The sequence below is a fragment of the Mesoplodon densirostris genome, chromosome 12, assembly GCF_025265405.1.
Source record: "Mesoplodon densirostris isolate mMesDen1 chromosome 12, mMesDen1 primary haplotype, whole genome shotgun sequence".
In the NCBI taxonomy this organism is placed as follows: domain Eukaryota; kingdom Metazoa; phylum Chordata; class Mammalia; order Artiodactyla; family Ziphiidae; genus Mesoplodon; species Mesoplodon densirostris.
The window spans coordinates 12,208,326-12,229,617 of record NC_082672.1 but is presented as its reverse complement, the minus strand read 5'-3'; the positions used below and the strand labels follow the sequence as shown (position 1 = coordinate 12,229,617).

The following is a 21,292-nucleotide window of genomic DNA, read 5'->3' as shown; positions in this document are numbered from 1 at the left end:
AGCTTCACACTTAACTCCCCCAAATGGTCTGAAGCCTGGGAGTATCTCCCCTTGGAAATACACTACACCCTCCCTCGCCCAGTTAGTTGGAGTAAACCAAGATACAAGACAGTCAGTATACTCTTAGAAGATAAAATGGAGCCCAGAAAATCTAAGATAGTCTGTACACCACCCAAGCTGAGCTTCCCTCCCCTCTCTTACACTGTGCTCCAACCCAGCTGCTGTTCTCTCAGATGACAGAAAAGTGGATAAAACATGAAATACTCAGGCTAAACCAAACTTTGGAGGAGAAAACATGATTCACACAAAAACCTGTACGTGAATATAGTGTACATTCTGAACAGTGACTGCTAATTGATATGGGTTTTCTTTTGTAGTGGTAAAACTGCTGTAAAATTGATGGTGGTGATGCTTGCCCAAATCTGTTAATATACAAAACAACTGAATAGTACACTTTAAGTGGGTTAATTTTATGGTTGTGAATTACACTTCAATAAAGGTGTTACAGTAGAGAGAGAGAGAGAGAGAGAGAGAGAGAGAGAGAGAGAGGTGGTTTTAGAGATGGCATGGAAAAAAAAAACCAAGAAAGTATTCATAATATGGAAGAATCAATAAAATAACTGGACAGAGTCAACTAACCTGAACAAGGTAAAAAAAAATTACAAGGAGCATAGCAACTTTGCAGACGTACTACAGGAAAAAAGAGAAAACAACCATAAGAATGAATTAACCAAATCTAGTAGAAATTATAACTCAGGTAATTCCTCAATATTCCTTCATGTAATGGAGAACTTAACGAGTACATTAATTTAATAAGAAAGAGGAAAAGACAGAATTATAAAACAACAAAATGAGATCAACAGAGATACTGCAGGTCTAAAGTAACAAAGGGCTCCAAACAGCTTCTTTACAGAACTAATTAACAAATTGTCAACAGTAAGATTTACTGCTGAAAGCATATTCCAAGCCCATAATCTCTCCCTAAGCTGAACTTTCAAAATTTTTAAAGTGAAGAATTTTAGAGGGTTTTTCTTGGTCATCTACTTGGCAGCATAACCTGTCCTGAACAGATATGAAGTTACTTATGATCTTTATTTATCCCACTTAATTTGAATATTCATATTTATACTTTTCACTGAAAAACATTAGAGCTTTTGAGTGCTGGGTGCTGCCCCTGATTCTACTGGGAGTTTATGCAATATATGAAATATACATTTATTTTCTACAATACAAAATAATTTTGAATTCCAAAACATATATGGCTCTAAGCATTTCAGAAAGAGATTGTGGACCAGTAAGAAGATAGGAGAAGCCACAAGTAAATTAAAGAGACAATGAGATTAATTAGAAAAATTCATGTACAAGAAAAAAGATCCAGTATAGGGATAACTGAAGTCTCTGAAATAAGAAGACAAAGGAAATAGAAGTGTATTCAAAGACCTAATGCAAGAAAATTCTCCTGAAATGAAGAAAAAATATTCAGAAAAGCACACTGTAATACAGGAAAAATCAGTATGAAGTATTCAATACCAAAAAGTTATGAGCTTCAAAGATAAAGAAGAATTATTTAGACATCTAGGCAAAAAAGGGAATTTATTTTCAAAGGGAAAAGAATATAATTGGCCTCATACTTCAGCAGAGCAATATTAGATGACAGAAAACACCGGAGTAATACTGCAAACTTCTGAGGGGAAAAGAATATGGTCTAAGAGCACTAGATGCAACCAACTGTCAGTTGAGTGAAAAAGCAACAGACTGACATTCTCAAATATGAACTAAGTCAGGGAATATAACACTCATGAGTCCTTCTTAAAACATATTGCTTGACAATTCAACAAATTAGTCATTTAGGCTGAATAAAAACTCAAGAATAGAGAAATTATATTACAAGGAATGGTGGTGAGCAGGGAATCCATTTCAGGTTATCCCTTTTAGAGTTATTTATAGAACTTAATAAAAGGCTATATTTAGTCAATATTTCTTGGATCCTCCTGAACAATTCTATATGGACCTTAGAATCTCTCAGTTCTAGTGTCATCTTCCCATTTTCCATATTATCGTCATCCAGTATTTTAGTTTTGCTTTTTAAAAGCATTCCTTCTGAAATAATCATTTATTTCTTTTACAGCCAATGCTTAGAGATTTTGACAAAATATTTTTCACTGTCTTTGCTCATCACTGCTTTTTGTATCTCACTAGCTGAATTTCCTCCTTCCTTAAATCTATCCTTTTGTAGTTGTTTCAGTGAGGGAGATAAATTATAGGATTTTCTTTTGTTTGAAAATATCTGTATTTTGACTTCACTTTTTAAAAAATTAATTAATTTTTGGCTGCATTGGGTCTTTGTTGCTGCATGAGGGCTTTCTCTAGTTGCAGTGAGCGAGGGCTGCTCTTCGTTATGGTGTGTGGGCTTCTCATTGCAGTGGCTTCTCTTGTTGCGGAGCATGGGCTCTAGGCGCGCGGGCTTCAGTAGTTGTGGCACTCAGGCTTCAGTAGTTGTGGCATGTGGGCTTTGGTAGTTGTGGCTCGCGGGCTCTAGAGGGCAGGCTCAGTAGTTGTGGTGTATGGGCTTAGCTGCTCCACAACATGTGGGATCTTCCCAGACCAGGGCTCAAACCCGTGTCCCCTGCATTGGCAGGCGGATTCTTAACCACTGCACCACCAGGGAAGCCCTTGCCTTCACTTTTGACCAATAATTTAACTGAACACAAAATTCTCAATTGTTTTTCTTCAGCACTTTGAAGTTATTACTTCAGTATCATCTGGTCTCTACTGATGTTTCTGAAAGGCAGCTGTCCAATTTATTGTTGTTTATTTGTAAGTAACAGCGTTTTCTCTCTGGTTACTTTACAGTCTTCTGTTTTACAGTGATGCTCTGGATGTTGAATTTTCTTTTCCTTTCTCTTCCTTCTCTTCCCTTCCTTTCTGTTCTGTTCTTTTTCTTTCTCTCCTCTCTTTTCTTTTCTTCCCTTTGCTTGCTCTTTTCTTTCTCACATGTTTTTGCTTCTCTGTTGCTTATATATTTTCCTAGGTAAACTTTAGCATATCTACCATTTCAAAAAGTTTTAAAGAGAATTTAAATTTCGATTGTAATTTTATTTAATTAATTTGGAACAAATCAATATTTTTGGTATGTTTAATATTCCTATTTAGGAACATGCTATTTCTACCCATTTAAAAATCTCTCTCTGTAAATGTTTGCTCATTATCAAGTCATCTTGCATAATTCTTGTGAAATAAATTTATGTTTGCTACATTTTTGTTTCTATTTTGAATATAGTATTTTCTTTTTAAAAAAAATCCACATTTCCTATTTGATTATTGCTGCATTAAAGAAATCTACTGACTTTTTTTGTAATTTTTCTATCTAGATAAGTCAGATTCTAAATAGTATGTAGAGAAGTAACATAAAGCTCAAAACTAAAAAGGGATGCAAACAGCAAAGATTTAAAAAAATGCAGCAAAATCTTTTTTTTAAATTTTATTTTATTTTATTTATTTATTTATTTATTTATTTATTTATTTTTTGCGGTATGCGGGCCTCTCACTGTTGTGGCCTCCCCCGTTGCGGAGCACAGGCTCCGGACGCGCAGGCTCCGGATGCGCAGGCTCAGCGGCCATGGCTCACGGGCCCAGCCGCTCCGCGGTATATGGGATCCTCCCAGACCGGGGCACGAACCCGTATCCCCTGCATCGGCAGGCGGACTCTCAACCACTTGCGCCACCAGGGAGGCCCTAATTTTATTTTTGAACAGTTTTAGGTTTATAACAACATTAAGAGAAATGTACAGAGATTGAAATCTATTTTTAATGACAAGTATACTTATTAGACAAAATTAGTTGACCAGAGAGTGCATTTTATTTACAAATAGACAGGGAAAGAAAAGTAATAACTGAATATGATCAAGAGAAAATCTTTTAATATATTTAATTTTCCTGCTAAAGATTTTAGATATATACATTTGACTGCAGAAATTCCTAGTTGTAAAGCCTGAATCAAGTTTAAATGGAGAAATAAATAGACAGAAAGATTGGGTATATTAAAATTAGTGGAGTTTGAATAATATTCACCAAGGAATACTTAAAGATACTAATAAATTCCAATGCAAAATTAGTAGAAATAATTTTTGAGACATCAGAGAATATACCCAACTTTTTTCCTAGAATACAGTTAAGTATATACCTAGAAATTATAGAATCAACATTAATATCTGAGGACAAAGTAAAAGAAATGATCAATTTATAATGTAGAAATACCTGAAAGAGCTTAAGTGGTTGCCTGACTTTGTAAAAACAAATCATGTCAGACCAATTTAATTCTGTTCTATGGCAAAATGGCAGTCTACAAAGATAAGAAGCATTTGTAAAACAGTCTATTTTAATTTCAATAAATGCTTTTGTTTCATTGTATATGACATGTTATTTTTAAGCTAAGAAAGTATAGGGTGATGTGCCATTCTCAATGGCTAGTTATTATTAACATATTCCCAAGTGGGTGCTCACATTAACAGGCAGTTACAAGAATTCATGATGGAGTTCTTTGGATTTGATAACTTGAATCTAAACAAAAGAATCTAAACTTGAACATCTAAACAAAAGGTTTGAGATATCACTAATTAAATCTATAGATATTACTGAGCTAAATACCAGTATTAGTCACAGGTGCTAGACTTGAAAACAATCTTGAACTATTAGAAAGAAAAGTTCTAAAAAAATAATTGATAATAGTAGATAAAACTATACACTATGAGGATTATTTTGTGAACACTTTGGGGGTAAAAGAGCTGCATGGCATGGAAAGACTGGCTCAGTGTGAGTATAAAAAAAAAAATCCCAGTATGTTTGTGGGGCAGAAGTTGAGCTGGGGTATAAGTGTCAAGATGATCACAGATCAAAATGTGATAGTAATGAAAAGTATTTGTTAAAAGAGAGTGAGAAAGAATGTGGAATCAAGGGAAGAAGGAAGGAAAGAAGGAGAGGCAAACAGAATTTAGTCGTATTGAAAAGCATACGTCACACAAGCTCTAAAAAAACATCACACTTCTAGCCACTACTAGTCATGCTTAGATTAGAACATTGTCTCATTTTAGTCAACACGTTTTAAAAGGATGTGAAGAAATGAAAATGGATTTGAGGAAGGGCAACAAGAATGATTGAAGTGCTAGGGTAGATATCCTAGGCTGAAAAGTTAAGAGTTCAGTATTGTTTGGACTAGAAAAGGGATAGGTAAAGGATGATTTTATTATCATTTTCAAGTATAGAAAGGATTTTTGTGAAAGATAACCTCCATTGGTGATTTCTCAGATCTATAGAGGATGAAAAAAAGCACAAAGGAGCTTAAGTTTAAAGCAGAAAAGATCAGGTTTAGATACAAGGCAGATGTCTCTGCCATCAGGGAGATGAAATTTGAAATGACTTCTAAAGGAGGCTTCGAGCCAAGCAGCCATGCTGGTCTCCACTTGGACATATTGTTAAGCATGAAAACAAGCTTGGGAAAGATGACCTATATCAGGGCTCAGCAAACTACCTCCTACAGGCCAAATCTGGCCCACCGTTTTTTGGACAGCCCATGAACCAAGAATGACTTTTACATTTTTAAATTGTTGAAAACGAATCAAAAGAAGAATATTTCATGACAGAAGAAAAATACTGTGAAATTTGATTTCGGTGTCCATAAATAAAATTTTGCTGGAACACAGCCATGCCCATTTGTTGAGGTCCTGGGGCTACTTTGGTGCTTGTAATGGCAGAGTTGAGTAGTTGCCACTGAGACCATGTGGTCCACGGAATCTGAAATAATTATTACTTGGTCCTTTATGGGAAAAGTTTCCCAACTCTTGACCTATATGATTGTAGCCGCTTACACAACATGTGGATTTTTTCCTCCAAAGTCTAGAAGCTTTCTCGGTTATAATGAAAATGAATGCCCCTGGGGTCAGCTGATGAATATAAGCGGCACATTCTTTGAATTATCTTTGAGAGAGCTTTGGGTCCACAGAAGAACACTCCAATGTTACTGCTGCAATAGAGGTAAGAAAAGGGTAGAACGTGTTACACAGGGCAAGGCCAGCCAGGAACCAAGACAGAATGGTACAGTCCGTGAGTAGCCGTGGTTGTGACTTTATGTATTTGTTTTTCTCCACCCACTTCCTTTTTTCCTAGACTCTTTTCTCCTACTTTCAGTACCACGTTCTCCCACAGGTTCCCAGAGTGCTGTTACGCCCTGCATCACACAGGTAGGTGAGACCAAGAAGATTGAGGCTGGCCGGGGCCATGAGGGCAGGTGAGGGCATTTCAATATAGAGGTGAGAACGCCTGGAGTTTTGGTCCACGTCTTGGATTGGTGATTAGAATGTAAGCTCCCTGAGAGCAGGCACCTGGTCTGTTTTACTCATCACTGTAATCCTACCGCTCGGAATAGTATCCAGCATAGAGGAGACACTCAATACATGTTTGTTGAAGGAATGAATAAAGGGCTCTGCTCATTACTATCTGCGGGGTCTTGAGTAAGACTCTAAACCTCAATCTCCGCATGATTAAAGCCAAGTTAATAACGACTACGTGGTATGTTTTCTCCAAAGCAAAATGAAATGATACGTTCCAAAAGGTTTTAAAAGTGTTAGTTATTACTGTTATTCAACCCTGCCTTTTCATAGTTGATAACATTTACACAAAAGTTCTAGCAACTTAGTTTATTTCTCCCTTTGGAATTACTTTACTTTTCAAGGAAGGTCAAAAAGAAGAGGTGGAAAGGAAAATCACATGGCTGAAAATGGAGTCACCCCAAAGTTGTCATCTCTAATTATGGCATTTCAGAAAACAGTGTTGAAGAGGTGTTTCTGCATATAGTGACTATCCCAGGGCTGCTCAACTCTCTTGTAAACACAACTGCCAGCTCTCGTTATATATAAACAATGAGTCAGCACCAGGATTCAGGTTGTCTCCGGGAATCGGGAGGGGCCTGTCTCTACAGGGACTTGTAGAGACCAGGTTTTCCCCTTAGCTTGCATTGTACTATTCCCTGTAGTATTTTTGCAATCTCTGGCACAAGCTTAATTAGTTGCTCTAGTCTGGATCAAAAGTTCTCCTACTTTGCTGTGCATAAAGTTATCTAGGCAGATGATTAAAACATAGAGTCCCAGGCTTGAATCCAAGGAATGCATTTTTAGCAAGGCCCCCAGGTGACATTAAAGCACATGGCAGTATGAGCTACACTTTGATAAACACTGTCTTAGAGAAATTCCTCAGACTCCGGGACCGGCTCATTACACCACCTTTACCTCCTCAGACCGTTTTTGTTGGGAAATGCCTCTACAGTCTCATTCTTCTTAGCTTGTATATTAATATGATTCTCTGCCATGTATTGAATCCACATTTAATTATGTGTTCCAGGACCATAATATCCATGGTAGAAATTGATGGTTCAATTACACTTCAAACTCTAGCTTCAAAGGAACTTATCAAGTGGATTCATTTGTAAATGACGGTATGTTTAAAATGTATAAGTATTATTTTTAAAGACATCATTCCCATGGCTAAATTTGAGAAAATACTTTTTCAGAAAGTATTGCCCACTGGAAGAATTATGTTTATGACTTAATGAAGCACTTTCAAGGTGTTTATGGAAATATCACCCAATGGTTAAGAGTGCTACTGGTTCCACCACTTCGTTGCTGGGAAACCTAGGGCATGTTAATTCATCTCTTAAAAGCCCCCCTTTCTTTATCTCTCCATGGGGACAGTTCTATGCCAAACTCCTAGTGCCTCTGTGAGGGTCAGACCAGTCGTAGCACACGGTGAGCTCTTGGGAACCGTTGTCTTATGTTATGACCCACACGATGTCTGCCTGCTCCACGAGGCTGACCACAAGATGCGATGTGGGGTGTTAACCCAGCAGTGATTACAGACTTCCTGGATCAGCACTCTTGCACTAGGTTTTTTGAGTTCTGGACTGCAACATTTTGAATGATACATGGGTCAGGCAAAACGCTTCCCAGTGGGGAGTCTGCTGTCCTGAGGCATCCTGCATCTATATATTCAAAGACATTGTTATGGGTGGTGATATTTTTCCATTAGTGTAGGTGTCACCAAAGAGATTGCCCACTGGCCCATTCCCAACAGGCGAAGATTGCCCCTTTGTTTGCAGCCATGGTGACTGTTTGCAGATCGTGAAGATGCTCTTTGCTGCTCTGCCTTTAAGACTCCATTTCAAAGGATTCTGATTGCTGGCTGCCAGGTGTACCACTGGTGTCCTCAGCAGTTCACAGTCACCCTGCCTCTTGTGAAGCTGTGGCTACTACATTACACAGCTGAGTACACACGTTTCTGTATTTATGTAACTGTCATGGTTATGCAATGACCAAAAAGTCTCACAAAGGCCATTCATTATCTACCTTCCACTAAGGCGGGAAGGCCGGTGGTTCACTACCTCTCTCTGCATCACTGTCCCCACACATGGCATTCTTTTGCTTGTCTTGCTTCCCCTCCTCGGCGTTTGTGGTTTCAAATATGGAGCTTTCTCATCACGAAGGCTTACTGTGAAGCATGGAGCTGAGAAGCCCCACAAAGTGGTAAAGGCACAGATGCCACAGCATTTTTTTTTTCTCTTATGAGGCAACGGACAACTGCAACAGAACCCTAATGGGGTTGGTAAAGAAAAAATTCTTCTATAAACTTTAATTATCCACGATTGCGCAGAATGAAAAAAAAGAGATTCTCTCTAAAAGAAGTATAAAAACACAAGGCATTATTCTTCAGTTTACAGCCTGCAAGCTGCAGAGTTTGCACACACGGGAAGCACTGGATCAGGGACAACATTAGCGGCATTGATCAGTCTGGGCTGCTGACTTTCATGGGAAAAGGACACATTTTACACAAGCTGCAAAGATGGTTAACATGAACAGCATTATTTTTAGCTCTGATAAACAATAAAGAAAATCCTCCTGTCCCCCTCTTATTTGCTAGATAACTATTGTGCTTTTTTTTGTGGGCTTGATGCATTTTTCAGAACAGTTCAGCGATGCCATGCCTGAAAGGCAGCCAAAATGTCACCTCCCAGGAGATTTCCGCCCAGCAGATATATGGGAGAGTGGGTGTGCTTGGGAGTAATCCCACCATCTTGCTGACTTCCCAGGTTCTGCTGCCTTGAGCCCTGCTCTCTTTAAATTGTATGTTTGCTTTTCTGTGTTGGCTTTTATGCTTGGTAAGTTATAACCCTGTAGGGGCAGACCCTAAACCCCATTTAAAAAAAATCAAATTACTTTATGCCCTGAGTGCATTCTGCAAATAAAATCGATAAACAGAAGCTTCCCATGGATTTATGGAGGCTTAGAAAGAAGACAACAAGAGCTACAAGCTCGGTATCAGACAATGGACACAACTTCTGGTTAATCTTTCCTAGAGAATGTTTTTCATTAGAAATGCCTCCAAATGATTCAGCACATAATTATATTTTGTACAACACCTTCTTTTTCATAACCACAGATGATAATTGTGTTGGCCTTTTTTTTTTTTTAAACCCATCTCCCAACTGATTTGTAGCAGCCTGCTCTACTACTTTTCTCTGCATCCTAATTACTCAGCTGTTGATTAGGGGCTACAGGCGTCCCTAATGGTGCTTTGCTCACGGCTGAGACACTTCTCTAGCTCTTTCCACCAGCTCCATCTTCTTTGTCGAGTCAGCACTCTTGTCCTAGCTTCCTCATCCCTCTTGGGGTCCCTTCACTTGCTGATGCTGGTTACTGTGCTTGGCTCTGAGGAGCACAGATAAAGTTGCTTCCCTTGAGGATGTCACGGTTAAAGAGGGGAGAGAAATGAAAGCAGTTGACTCGTGGTATTGGATCCCTGGGAATGGTAGAGCCATGTTTCTGCCAATCTTGTCCCCTCCCCTTCTCTGATAAGACACTAAAAAATATACACCTTCACACTGAAATACTTCATCCAGAAATATCCAAATATTTTTGCCATATCTAATGATTTCATAGATAATATCACCAAAGAAAATTTGCAGAATAGTGATAAATCCACCCTGTGCTCACCCACCTCCCTAATCCCACCTGCCACAAATGGAATAGTGCCAGTAATTTTCATTGAATCTTCACTTGATTATAACTGGAGGGCTGGATGTCCTCTGGTGCAAAGGTATATTTACGTATGCTAATAATATCCAGTCATAAGTTTATGGTGGCTTTCTTTTTCTTATGAAGCTATAATTTATTTTGTGTGGGATTTCCATTTAAGTCTATTTCTTTGAATATTCTGAACAATTTAGTCATGTAAGGAATGTTTAGGATATCCTTTTAGATAGGCAGACTTGTGTGCTATAATCAGAATGTTAATTTCTTAAAAATATCATTTGAAAACATTTTGCACATATGCACGTACAAATGAGAATTGGAGGGTGTGCACACAAGCAAATGTGGTTCCAGATGGACACATTTACTCGATTTAGTATAAAGGTATTTTTATATTTCTGAAAACAATGGGTGTTCTAAAATACATTCATGCAGCATGGATTAGAAGCTCCCAATCTTATGGTAAATTGGCACCTTCCTTCACAGTTGGGCTGGGTTGTGCTGTTCTAACAAATGGTAGTATTCTTCTTTATTTTTTCCTTCAAGAGAAAAGAAACACTTCTACTGAAGTTATGAAAAAAATGGCCAAACCTTCAAAGTTTTTATGGTAATTAGTTGCATAAAGTTTTATGCCTAAAAGGCATGGTGAAGTTATTAGTAGATAAGTCAAAAGTGGCAAACTATAAATATTATGTGAAATGTAAGATCGAAGATTGAAGTCTTATGGAATCATTTTATTCAATTAATTAAAAACAACTGATCTACAAATCCAGAAGGTTGGGTACACACATAATGTGTGTTTATCAAAAAAGTAGCTAGATGTGATCAAGATATATTTATTTTCATTCTGTTTATCTTCTTGGAAACGATTTCCTGATTTTCTGAACATTTGCCAAAAGCTTGGGAACATATTGAGAACATCTACAAAAAATGAAATATAACTTCTATTTTTGTATAAGATACACATTTCTAAAGATTAATAAGACATAGGTATCAGTGTATGTATTGTATGTATTTAACTAACCTATTTTATTTTAATTAAGACAATAATTTCCATTGTTTTTGTGTTTAGAGTAATTTTCTGTGCTTGTCTAACTTAAGCAATATACAACAATTGTCACGTGTGTGAGTTTGGCCGTATCAGTAAAAGACTTACTTTTTACATATCCACTTGCTATTTATTGATCTTCTTTTTAAAATATACTTGTGTTTTTGTAATACAGCTGATACAATTATGAAAATTAATTGCACATGAAAACAACAGAATATACTTTCCTATTTTCTACTCTTGGTCTTTGATCTCTTTTTAATTTTTTCTTTCCCTTTCCTTATTTGTTTTCATTTTGATGCCCATCAATTTGTTTCTCTATTACTGTTATTATTGCAATTTTCTGCTTCCTTTATAGCGTGCACTGTTCTCTTTGATCTGCTTCCCTTCAAGCTTTATTTTTGGTGCTGTTTTTCATGTTCTGTAAAAAAACATTTTTGCCCCTCTTCCCTTTAGTCTTTTGATTCAACTCCTTCTTCTTATAACAAGAACAGAGTCCAGCTTTAAGTGAACAGGTAAATGTTTTTAAAAGAGTAAGCCCTAAGAATCCTTGGCTTCATGCTGATGAGTAGAAATGGTTGACAGCCTATTTCAAAGACCCTCAAGAACAAAGAACCTTTTCTGAGGCCACGAACAAATACACCAATTCTTTATGGCCCATCTTTGCCAAAAGATCTGAGCTAATGACAGGACAGACCTGTCTTATAAGAGTAGCCAAGAAGGCTTGGGAGCGAACAAACATCTCCTTGACATAATCAGGGGGAAACATACCGTTTATCTCTTTAATAACCATCTTGAGGAAAATTAATGTGACGTTGTCCTTTGTGCAGAACAATAATTGAATTGTGTGTGTTATTTATATCTGGACAAAGGCCAGGATATTGAAATACTTCTCAATATTAGATTTTCTTTTTTAAAAATTAGATTCTATTGGCATTCTCTTTCTGAGATTTCTTCATTAAAAGCTTCATTAAACATAAATCTTCTTTACACAGCAGAAAACAAAATTTTAAGGAGGACATTTAAAAGGTCTTTTGGAAGAGTAGTGCTAAGCGTTTTACTGGTGACTTGTCTCTTCCCAGGGATCTGGCATTCTATGGATAAAATGATCATTGATCTTTGCCTACACATGTCTGATACTAAGTGCATTGATAGTTGAAGCTATATAACAAGTTGCAGTGTTCTAGAGTCTAAATCTATTACAAATACACTATCTTTAGAATTTGGGGCTAGGGAGTATAATATAGAGGCTTGATTCAGTGACATCCAAATCTTGGGGCCTTCTTCTACTCTGGAAGAGATGAAGTCATCCATTAGGAAGAGAGAGTTTCCACAAGTTTTCAGCTGTGCGGAATGATTCAACTGGGCTTTAGGTACATGTTTGTACTACACGTTGATTATGGCTTTTGAAAAGGAATGAACACACTCCTCACAAGGGCAACGAGAAAAGTGACAGCTATATAGTTTTCCCACCTTCAAACTCTTCTCTACTCCTCACTCCCTGCAAAATTAGGCAGACTCACTTTTCAGCACGATGCAATATAATTTTGGAGACAGAATGTGTGCCAACTCAGTTCCACTCCTGGTCTCTTGATGCTGTGTTTCTGGCTCACACCTTTCTGAGGGAAGGGAGGTAGTTAAATGGTTTGGTCTGAAAGGCCTTCCCACTGGGCTGCAAACTTCATGTGTAACACAAATAAACAAATACAATGTGAGGAGTCAATGAGGGACAATCATAGCAAAGAGCAGTCTCATCTATAAAAACTTAAAAACCAAGATATACGTGTCCGCGTCAAAAGCCTGCAACGTGGGAACATTCATGATAATTGAAAACTGAGTGTAAAACATTTATCACATGAATAGATGTTTTTTTCCAAAAGGAGAAAATACCAATGCGATCGTAACATAGAAGCTTGTAACATTTTGTTAGTTTTCGACCTATAATGTTTAAAGGAAACTGCAGATATAATAATCCAGTCTCTGCCTCTGGACAAGAAGTACTGGATGGGCGTGAGATGAAGGGTGACTTTCAGGGCTCAGAGGAGGCTGGGAGTCTAGGAGCCAGGACTGGGTGTTGAGTAAGGAGCACAGAGGAACTGGATTCTGAGGCTCCAGAAGCCGGGATGGGTTCAAAGCACCACATTTGGACGGATGGAGGGCGAGAATTGGATTCTAGACCAAATGTCAGCAAGAGTCAAGGCAAGAGGTGAAATAAAGCAGCTGGGTTTCAGGAGTGGTGCCTGCAGAGTCCCAAGGCCACTTTCATGGGGCTTGGCCAGCTCTTACAGGGCATCTGAAGCTGAGCCCGAGGTGAGGAAGAGGTAGTGCAGCTGGTCCACTCGTTCCTTCCCTTAACCCTGAAGCCAAAGATTAAGCTTTTGTGGGCCTTTCCCTTTGGAAGTCTTTTATTCTCAGGACAATTCAAGATCAGGAGTAAGTCCCCACAGGCACTCCTTCTGTCTCCTCCCTGGGTTGACACTGGCATGGTGGGGTCAGGGGGTCAGAGCCTCTGCAGTGAACACTGTTTTGGGTCCAGGGTTTCTCCCAAAGGCTGCCTGGGCATAGGGTGCAGACGGGTTGGCCGGGGGCCTCACAGTGCACGACAGTTTAGGTCAGAGTGAATTCACACAAAGGAAGCCACTGGAATTGGATAGGTTATGAACCTTGGGCAGCCATCTGGTCCCTCCTGCACACCTCCCTCCTCACCAAACCTCCTTCAAATAGCTGGTCCAGGGAAGTCTAACAGATTCAGTGACAACTAATTTTTTTTTAAGTAGAATAGTTCTGGCACAAAGAGAATATAAGAAAAAGTATAAAACAGCATCCAAATTGACCAAAAGAGGAATAATATTCACCAGAAAAGTATTCCAGAGAGCAGAAAAATGCTAGGGAACTACAAAAAGTTGAATGAAGCAATAATCTCTGTGAAGGCAGGCCACAAAGCATCAATGCCAGAACTGGGGGGAAAGATGTGAAGACAACAGGGAAATCACAGGAAATGAGAAATTAGTCAGAAATACCTTAGTAGATTTTTTTTTTTACTGTTACTGGTTCAATATGGATAAAATGGATAGAAAATGGGTTCTACAGAAGACCTAAACAACATGATTAATAAAATAGTGATGAATAATATATATTGAACTCCATAACCTGCAAATAGACAATATAATTCCCTATCCTCCAAATACTGTGGTTCTTGGAACCCTCATCAATCTATATTTGCTTCTTTCTCCATCTCATCTAGTTTCATGGCCCCAAACACAATTTATACACTCACACCTCCCAAGCATGTATCTCCATTCTGAACTTCTCCCGTGAACTCCTGACTCATATTCGTCTGCCTACTCAAAATCCCTGCCTGGATGTATAACAGGCATCTTAAAGCTAAACATGTTGAGAAACTGGACTCCTGACATCCCATGCCTGCCAACCACTCCTTACAGCTGTCCTCATCTCGGCTGTTGGGAACTCCATTCTAGCTTGGGCCGTGTTTCCCATCCAACCCATTAGCAAGTCATGCTGGCTCTACCGTCAAAAAATATCCAGAATCCAAAGGCTTCTCAGTACCTCCACTGTGGCCCCCCCAATCCAGGCCACCTCCTCACTGGCCTCTCCATTTCCGTCCAAGGCCCCTTACAATCTCGTCTCTTATAGCAGCCAGAGGGATCCAATTAAACATAAAATGGATGGATTATTTCACTCTTCTGCTCAATCCTTCAAGTAGCTTCCCCTCTCAGAGTAAAATCCAAGTAAAATGACCTGTACTTTTCCCTAGTTGTCTCTCCTAAATGCCTTCTCCTGCTACTCTTTCATTCAACCGCTGTGTTCCGCAACCTCACTGGTCTCTTGGATCATGCCAGGAACAGTGTATCCTGCCTCAGGGCCTTGGCACGTGCCGCCCTTTTGCTCTTTCCCAGTTGTCCACGTGGCACACTCCCTTGCTCCCTCCAGGACTTTCCTCAAATGTGGAAACTATTCTTTAAACAAAGACAATATTAGGACAGGCTACTTTCAAGATGTGTAGATGATTGGGTTCAAAACAAAGACTGATTTAGGTGATATAGAATAACAACAACTATTTATATTAGTGCTTGGCCCTTTACGAAACTCTTCAACATACTATGCGTCTTTAAAATATGAAAATAAGGGCCTCCCTGGTGGCGCAGTGGTTGAGAGTCCACCTGCCGATGCAGGGGATACGGGTTCGTGCCCCGGTCTGGGAGGATCCCATATGCCGCGGAGCGGCTGGGCCCGTGAGCCATGGCCGCTGGGCCTGCGCATCCGGAGCCTGTGCTCCGCAACGGGAGAGGCCACAACAGTGAGAGGCCTGCATACCACAAAAAGAAAAAAAAAAAATAATAAAATAAAATAAAATATGAAAATAACACTGTGGATGCATAGAATCATTCATGTTTTATAGTGAGGCCTTGTCTAAGGTCACATAGCCAGTATCTTCTAGAATCAGCCTTCACTCCTGCCTTATAGTCCCAGAGCAAATGCTCTTCTTCCTCTACATATAATGATAATAATAATAGTAATAATTAAAATAATAATACTAATGATAGCAGCTAACATTTACTGAACTCAAAGCACTGTTTTAGGCTCTTTATAAGTATTCTCACATTTAATCCTCACAGAAGCCTAGGAGGTAAACAGTTTTATTATTTGCAGTTTACGGAGACGGGGACTAAGTCAGTGCCAGGTTAAATAACCTGTTCATGGTAAATTGGTGGTAACGGCAGAGGTAGGATTTATACCCAGGCACTAGGACTCCAGTTTCTGGGTCCTTACTACCACCCCAAGTCCCTGCTTGGCTGTAGAGTAGTTTTGTCTGCTTTGCTAGATATGCTAGATATAGTTTAGAGTCTGGCATAAGTGAGTTCTCCAGTTGAGTAATTAGAGGTCAACTGTGTTCACCCAAGACTTCTTGAAGGCATAGGGAGTTTAAGATATACCATCTTGGGCTTCCCTGGTGGCAGAGTGGTTAAGAATCCACCTGCCAGTGCAGGGGACACAGGTTTGATCGCTGGTCCGGGAAGATTTCACATGCTATGGAGCAACTAAGCCCATGTGCCACAACTACTGAGACTGTGCTCTAGAGCCCGCAAGCCACAACTACTGAGCCCGCGTGCCACAACTACTGAAGCCTGCACGCCTAGAGCCCATGCTCCACAACAAGAGAAGCCACTGCAATGAGAAGCCTGCGCACTGTAACGAACAGTAGCCCCCAGTACCCGCAACTAGAGAAAGCCCGTGTGCAGCAACAAAGACCCAACAGAGCCAAAAATAAATAAATAAATTAATTAATTTTAAAAAAAAGAAAAAGAAAAAGAAATACCATCTTCTGGACCTGGAGATGATCATAATAAAAAATAAACAAATTAATTAATTAATTTAAAGAAAAAGAAAAAGAAATACCATCTTCTGGACCTGGAGGTGATCATAATAAAAAAAATAATAAATTAATTAATTTAAATAAAAATAAAAAGAAAAAGAAATACCATCTTCTGGACCTGGAGATGATCATACTAAGTGAAGAAAGTAAGAAAGGAAAGACAAATACCATATGATATCACTTATACATGGAATCTAAAATACGACACAGATGAACATATCTATGAAACAGAAACAGACTCACAGACATAGAGAACAGATGTGTGGTTGCCAAGGGGGAGGGAGGGTGGGGGAGGGATGGACTGGGAGTTTGGGATTAGCAGATGCAAACTATTATACGTTGGATGGATAAACAACAAGGTCCTACTGTACAGCACAGGGAACTATGTTCAATATCCTCTAATAAACCATAATGGAAAAGAATATAAAAAAGAATATATATAACTGAGACACTTTGCTGTACAGCAGAAATTAACACAACATTGTAAATCAACTATACTTCAATAAAACTTAAGAAAAAAGAAATACCATCTTCGATTGGGTTTAAGTGTGAAAAATTTCAATGGAATTGATAAGTGTCAGATGTTGTAATCTGCTCAAGCAGAGGTTTGTGGTTCCTGAAACATCCCATGACCTCCTTTTCTAAGGTGAGTGTTTTATCTCTAAACAAGAGGCCCACTGCTGCAGATTAACCGGTTTGTGCCCGAGAGCTTTCCATTCCAGCAGCAATGGAGGCTTTGTCTCTCCACAGAGGCTCCCAACAGGCAGAGGAGAGAGAGCTGCCTTACCTGGGGTGACTGTAGGCTACCTGCCGGAACTCGTGATTCCAGTTCGGTCTTCCATAGAAGGTTTTCTGCCTTAAGCCCGTAATCACGTCAGTATTTTCATCCCAGTGCAAAGCTATGTGAAAGGCCTAAAGTAAAAATTGTGGTATCAGATGACATTTAGAGGAAAAAGAAAACGAACCTCTAATAAATGAAGGATGAAGTAATTATGCTCATTTGTAGATTTAATACACAACTTTTTATAGGAAATTCTTTGTAGTCTACCTTGGGCTCTATTGAAACAAAGTGCCTTCTATGTGCTTGATGTGCAGAAACGTGAGCCTGGAAAGATTTTTCTTGAAAGGATGAGAGTAATACGGTAAAAAGGGGTAAAGGAAAGCAAGCACTAAGCTACTTCCTTTTTTTTTTTCTGCCAAATTTCTCAAAAAGTAATCTCTAGCTCTGTCCCCATTCACTTCACAGTAAATCCTGGGGATTTGAGAAGGGCTCTGACAGATTAAAGTGATAGAAAACGCCCAGGGTAAAGCTGGATTTTACGGTGAGATCTGCCTACTGGAGTGAAACGGTCTGTGTCCAGGTTCAAGTGCCGGGAGGATGTTGAGTCTGGCAGGCAGAGAAGTGGCCAGAAGTAGCAAGGGGCATGGCTGGAGCTCTGTGGCCAACGGCTTGCCTTCAAATTAGACGAAAGCACCCAGGCATCAAGTGGTCGACAAAATAAGAGCCTGGGGAATAGCCGTGCCTAGTGATGATTTTTTTAAGTTGCTATGATTTGTTTCAGCCCATGCTGAACTCTGGTAGGTAAGAAGGATTCTTGCTTCTTACCTGCTGGGATATGTGTCTGCTCTGCTCAGACCCCACCACAGCTCTTGAGCTCATGGGTTTTTACCCTTTGGTGCTTCATTTGCTCACATCCTCTGACCAGTATGGGTAACAACCCTGCTTGGCCCAACTCTTACCCCACGATCCTGCTGCAAGACTGGCTTCCCCGGCTGGCCTTCACATCAGTCTAGGAAAGCAGCCAGGGGTAGGGAGGCTGCACCTTAACAGGCAGTAGACAGTGACAGACTTTGGTGGAGTCTCAGATATCCAGGCTGCAGGAAGTGGGCACCAGGCAAGTCTGAGCCTAGGTAGCAGGGCTACTATAGGAACTGAATTTGGGAAGAGGACTCCAGGCAAGAGAGGGAAAACTGGCAAGAGTGGGGCAGGACCCCCTTCTTAGGCAAGGTTTTCAAAGCACGAAATATGAGACAAGAGTTCAGGGATAAGAACGGAGGTGGTAGTTGAGGACAGAGCCTTGAAAACTGGCAGAAGCCCCATTATCAGAACTGGAATTCAGGGTCAGAGTTGTATCGGCCTCCAGATTAGAAGGGCACTGTTGCATCTCCACAGGCTTTTGCTTAACAGTAGGATGGATTGGTGCTCTAGAGGATGCACGTTCCAGCAGTGGGCAGAATAAGAAGGCAGAGACAGTTGACTCCCTTTTGACTAAGTGCCAGATCTAATGACCAACCCAGGCTTTATTTTCCTTGGGTTCTCCACCATGTGGCTGAACAGTGCTTCTTCTTGATTCTATTTGCATTACAAAATCCTAGTTCTTCTATTTCTCTCTGAGTCAAGAAAGAAACAGTAGTTATTATTTTCTTATCATATTCTCCTGTCTTGATATGTAGCTGCCTTCTCAGTCTCTAGCTCAGCTCTCTGCATCTCTTTCGGACCACTACTCCCCAAAGAGCTTCTATTTTCACAATCCAATAAGCATAATCTACAAAGATGAATTCAAACTTTCTCTCCCAAGCCTTCCTCTTCCTGTATGAGTAGAATTCTGCATCTCAAACTCCCCAAACATATTTTTATGTAGAATTCTTTTTGTTCCTTCAAACTGACCATCATAGCTAAAAATGAATCATCTCACTTTCCAAATAATTTGTGATTTCAAGTTACTTCCACATACAACTGTTAAGTGATTTCCATAGGCAGGCAGAGTGCTATGGATGGAATGGTACAAAGAAGACAGACAGAGGGTCTCTGTGAAGCACTGGTCATTGGAGGGAGAGGCAGACCATGTGCACGATTTCTATGCCCTGATTCAGACCACCACCCTTCTTTACCAGAGACAGAAGCGAAGTGCTCTGGAGAAGTAAGCATGTCACTCTGGTGAAGCCCCACGTAATTTTGACTAAGAGAACTGGGGAAGGCGGTAGTGGGGACTGGTCTTGAAAGGATGATTCCATGCAGTAGGCTGCACGAGGGACAGAGGGCACTGAGTGACATGTCAGGGAAAGGAAACAGTATGAGGGCAGATGGAAGTGAGAAAGTCCTTGGTGTGATTGGAAAACATGTGTTGTTCGGTGGCTCTGGTGTCAGGGGAAAATGATGGGAATTCTATAGAACAAGTGGGTTTTGCCGTCAGGTCAGGAGGGGCCTGGAAGTATCTGCTAAGAAGTTTGGGCATTATTCAGTAGAAAAAAGAGTTTTTCCCACTTCCGTCCGTGGTATCTTCTAGCTCGTGGTACCTTCTAGCTACCAATCACTGCTGTTCAAACATCTGGAATTGTATTTGCTCCATATTTCTCAGCCCAGTGTTCAATGAATCTCCAAACCCTGTCGATTTGCCCTTCATAATAATAATAATTTGCCCTTTCCATCTGTGCCTTCTGTTCTTGTCACGCTGCCACTTTGAGGTGGTTGAATTCAGTTTAGCAATTGGCTGTTTCTAAAACAGCCTCTTGATTCCTGACTGACAGCATGTAGCAATTATTTTGTCCTGAAATTTAAGCATCTCAAGAATTTCCAACATGTCATGGCAAAAATTGAAGAACATGTCTATTTTAATTTGCTCGTATTCAGAAGAAAACTCTCTCTTAACAGCGTACTTTCGGAAGTGGCAGGGATGGGATGGGGTAGAGTTGTGTTGTCACAAAATCAGACGGAGCCTCGGTCTTGCAACTTCCAAGTGACTGGGGTTGCCTAGGTGGACACTCGGGATCAATTCACTTTAGAAGCAGAAGAGGCAGCCCAGGACCAGCAAGCAGAAGACAAAGGCTGTGTTTGTACTTCACCAAGTGGATCATTAGTCAAAAATCCCATGTGAGTAAGAAAAAAGCATTTGTTTGGAAAATATAATTAACACTATTTAATTCATGAAGATGTTTCAAGCCTAATTCCCAGGAAACCTCTATTTCAGAGTAGCCCAGAGGAATAAATATGTAAGGCCAACTGCAAATAAGACCCTAAAAAATTGTTTAGCTACTGAATTTCAAGCAAGGTCTTATTCATTTGCAGAAGCAGAGTCAAATTACAGTGATGTTCTATAGGGCCAGTTTGTGTGTGTGTGTGTGTGTGTGTGTCTGTGTGTGAGAGAGACAGAGAGAGAGAGAGGCTCTCAGGAGTGCATTCATTTGTAAATTTAGTAACGAATGCAAATCTCTGGCTCAAACACATTTTCCTTAAATATCTATAGTAGCTGTCACAGAAGTGCTGATTAGGACATAAATGTCATCACCTAGTAATCACTTCATTGTTAGTTTCCATATTTGAGGAGTTAAAAAAGACTGGAAATGTAATAGTTATCATTCAATACTATCATCACTGAAATAGTACCATAGTGCAATATTTTGATATGCATTATTTTTGGTAAACTCAACCTTAATATGTCATTAATACATATTAATGGACACAGCAGAACACCTGCCCCAACAGAAGATCATTTTGATCTTAGGTGAATAAACATACGTGCACACAATTTCTAAGAATGGCTTAAGAAAAATAAATCTCTAGATAAATCATGTATTCATAATAATTATTTTCTGTAGGAACTCACATGGTTTACAATACAAAATGCTGAATGTCAACACCTGTCAGTTTTTTCTGTTTAACTCTGAACAGCTCAAAACATAGAATTAGAACCAATTCGGAGCTCAATGAGACAATATAGCCAATCCATAATGTTTGCTTGATGTTACTAAATTTCAAATGCAGCTTTTAAAAAAAAT

The 21,292-nt window shown here is 39.6% G+C and overlaps 1 protein-coding gene across 1 annotated transcript in view; it reads right to left on the bottom strand.

The window, feature by feature from the left end:
* Window positions 1-5,892: 5,892 nt before the first annotated feature.
* The window catches only part of NOX3 (NADPH oxidase 3), a 58,332-nt gene continuing 42,932 nt past the window's right edge, over window positions 5,893-21,292 (bottom strand). The window contains exons 12-13 of the mRNA XM_060114976.1: window positions 17,304-17,428; window positions 5,893-6,019 (exon numbers count right to left, since the gene is read on the bottom strand). Coding sequence (XP_059970959.1) covers window positions 5,893-6,019; window positions 17,304-17,428 — 252 coding nt within the window. The remainder of the gene's footprint in view (window positions 6,020-17,303; window positions 17,429-21,292) is intronic.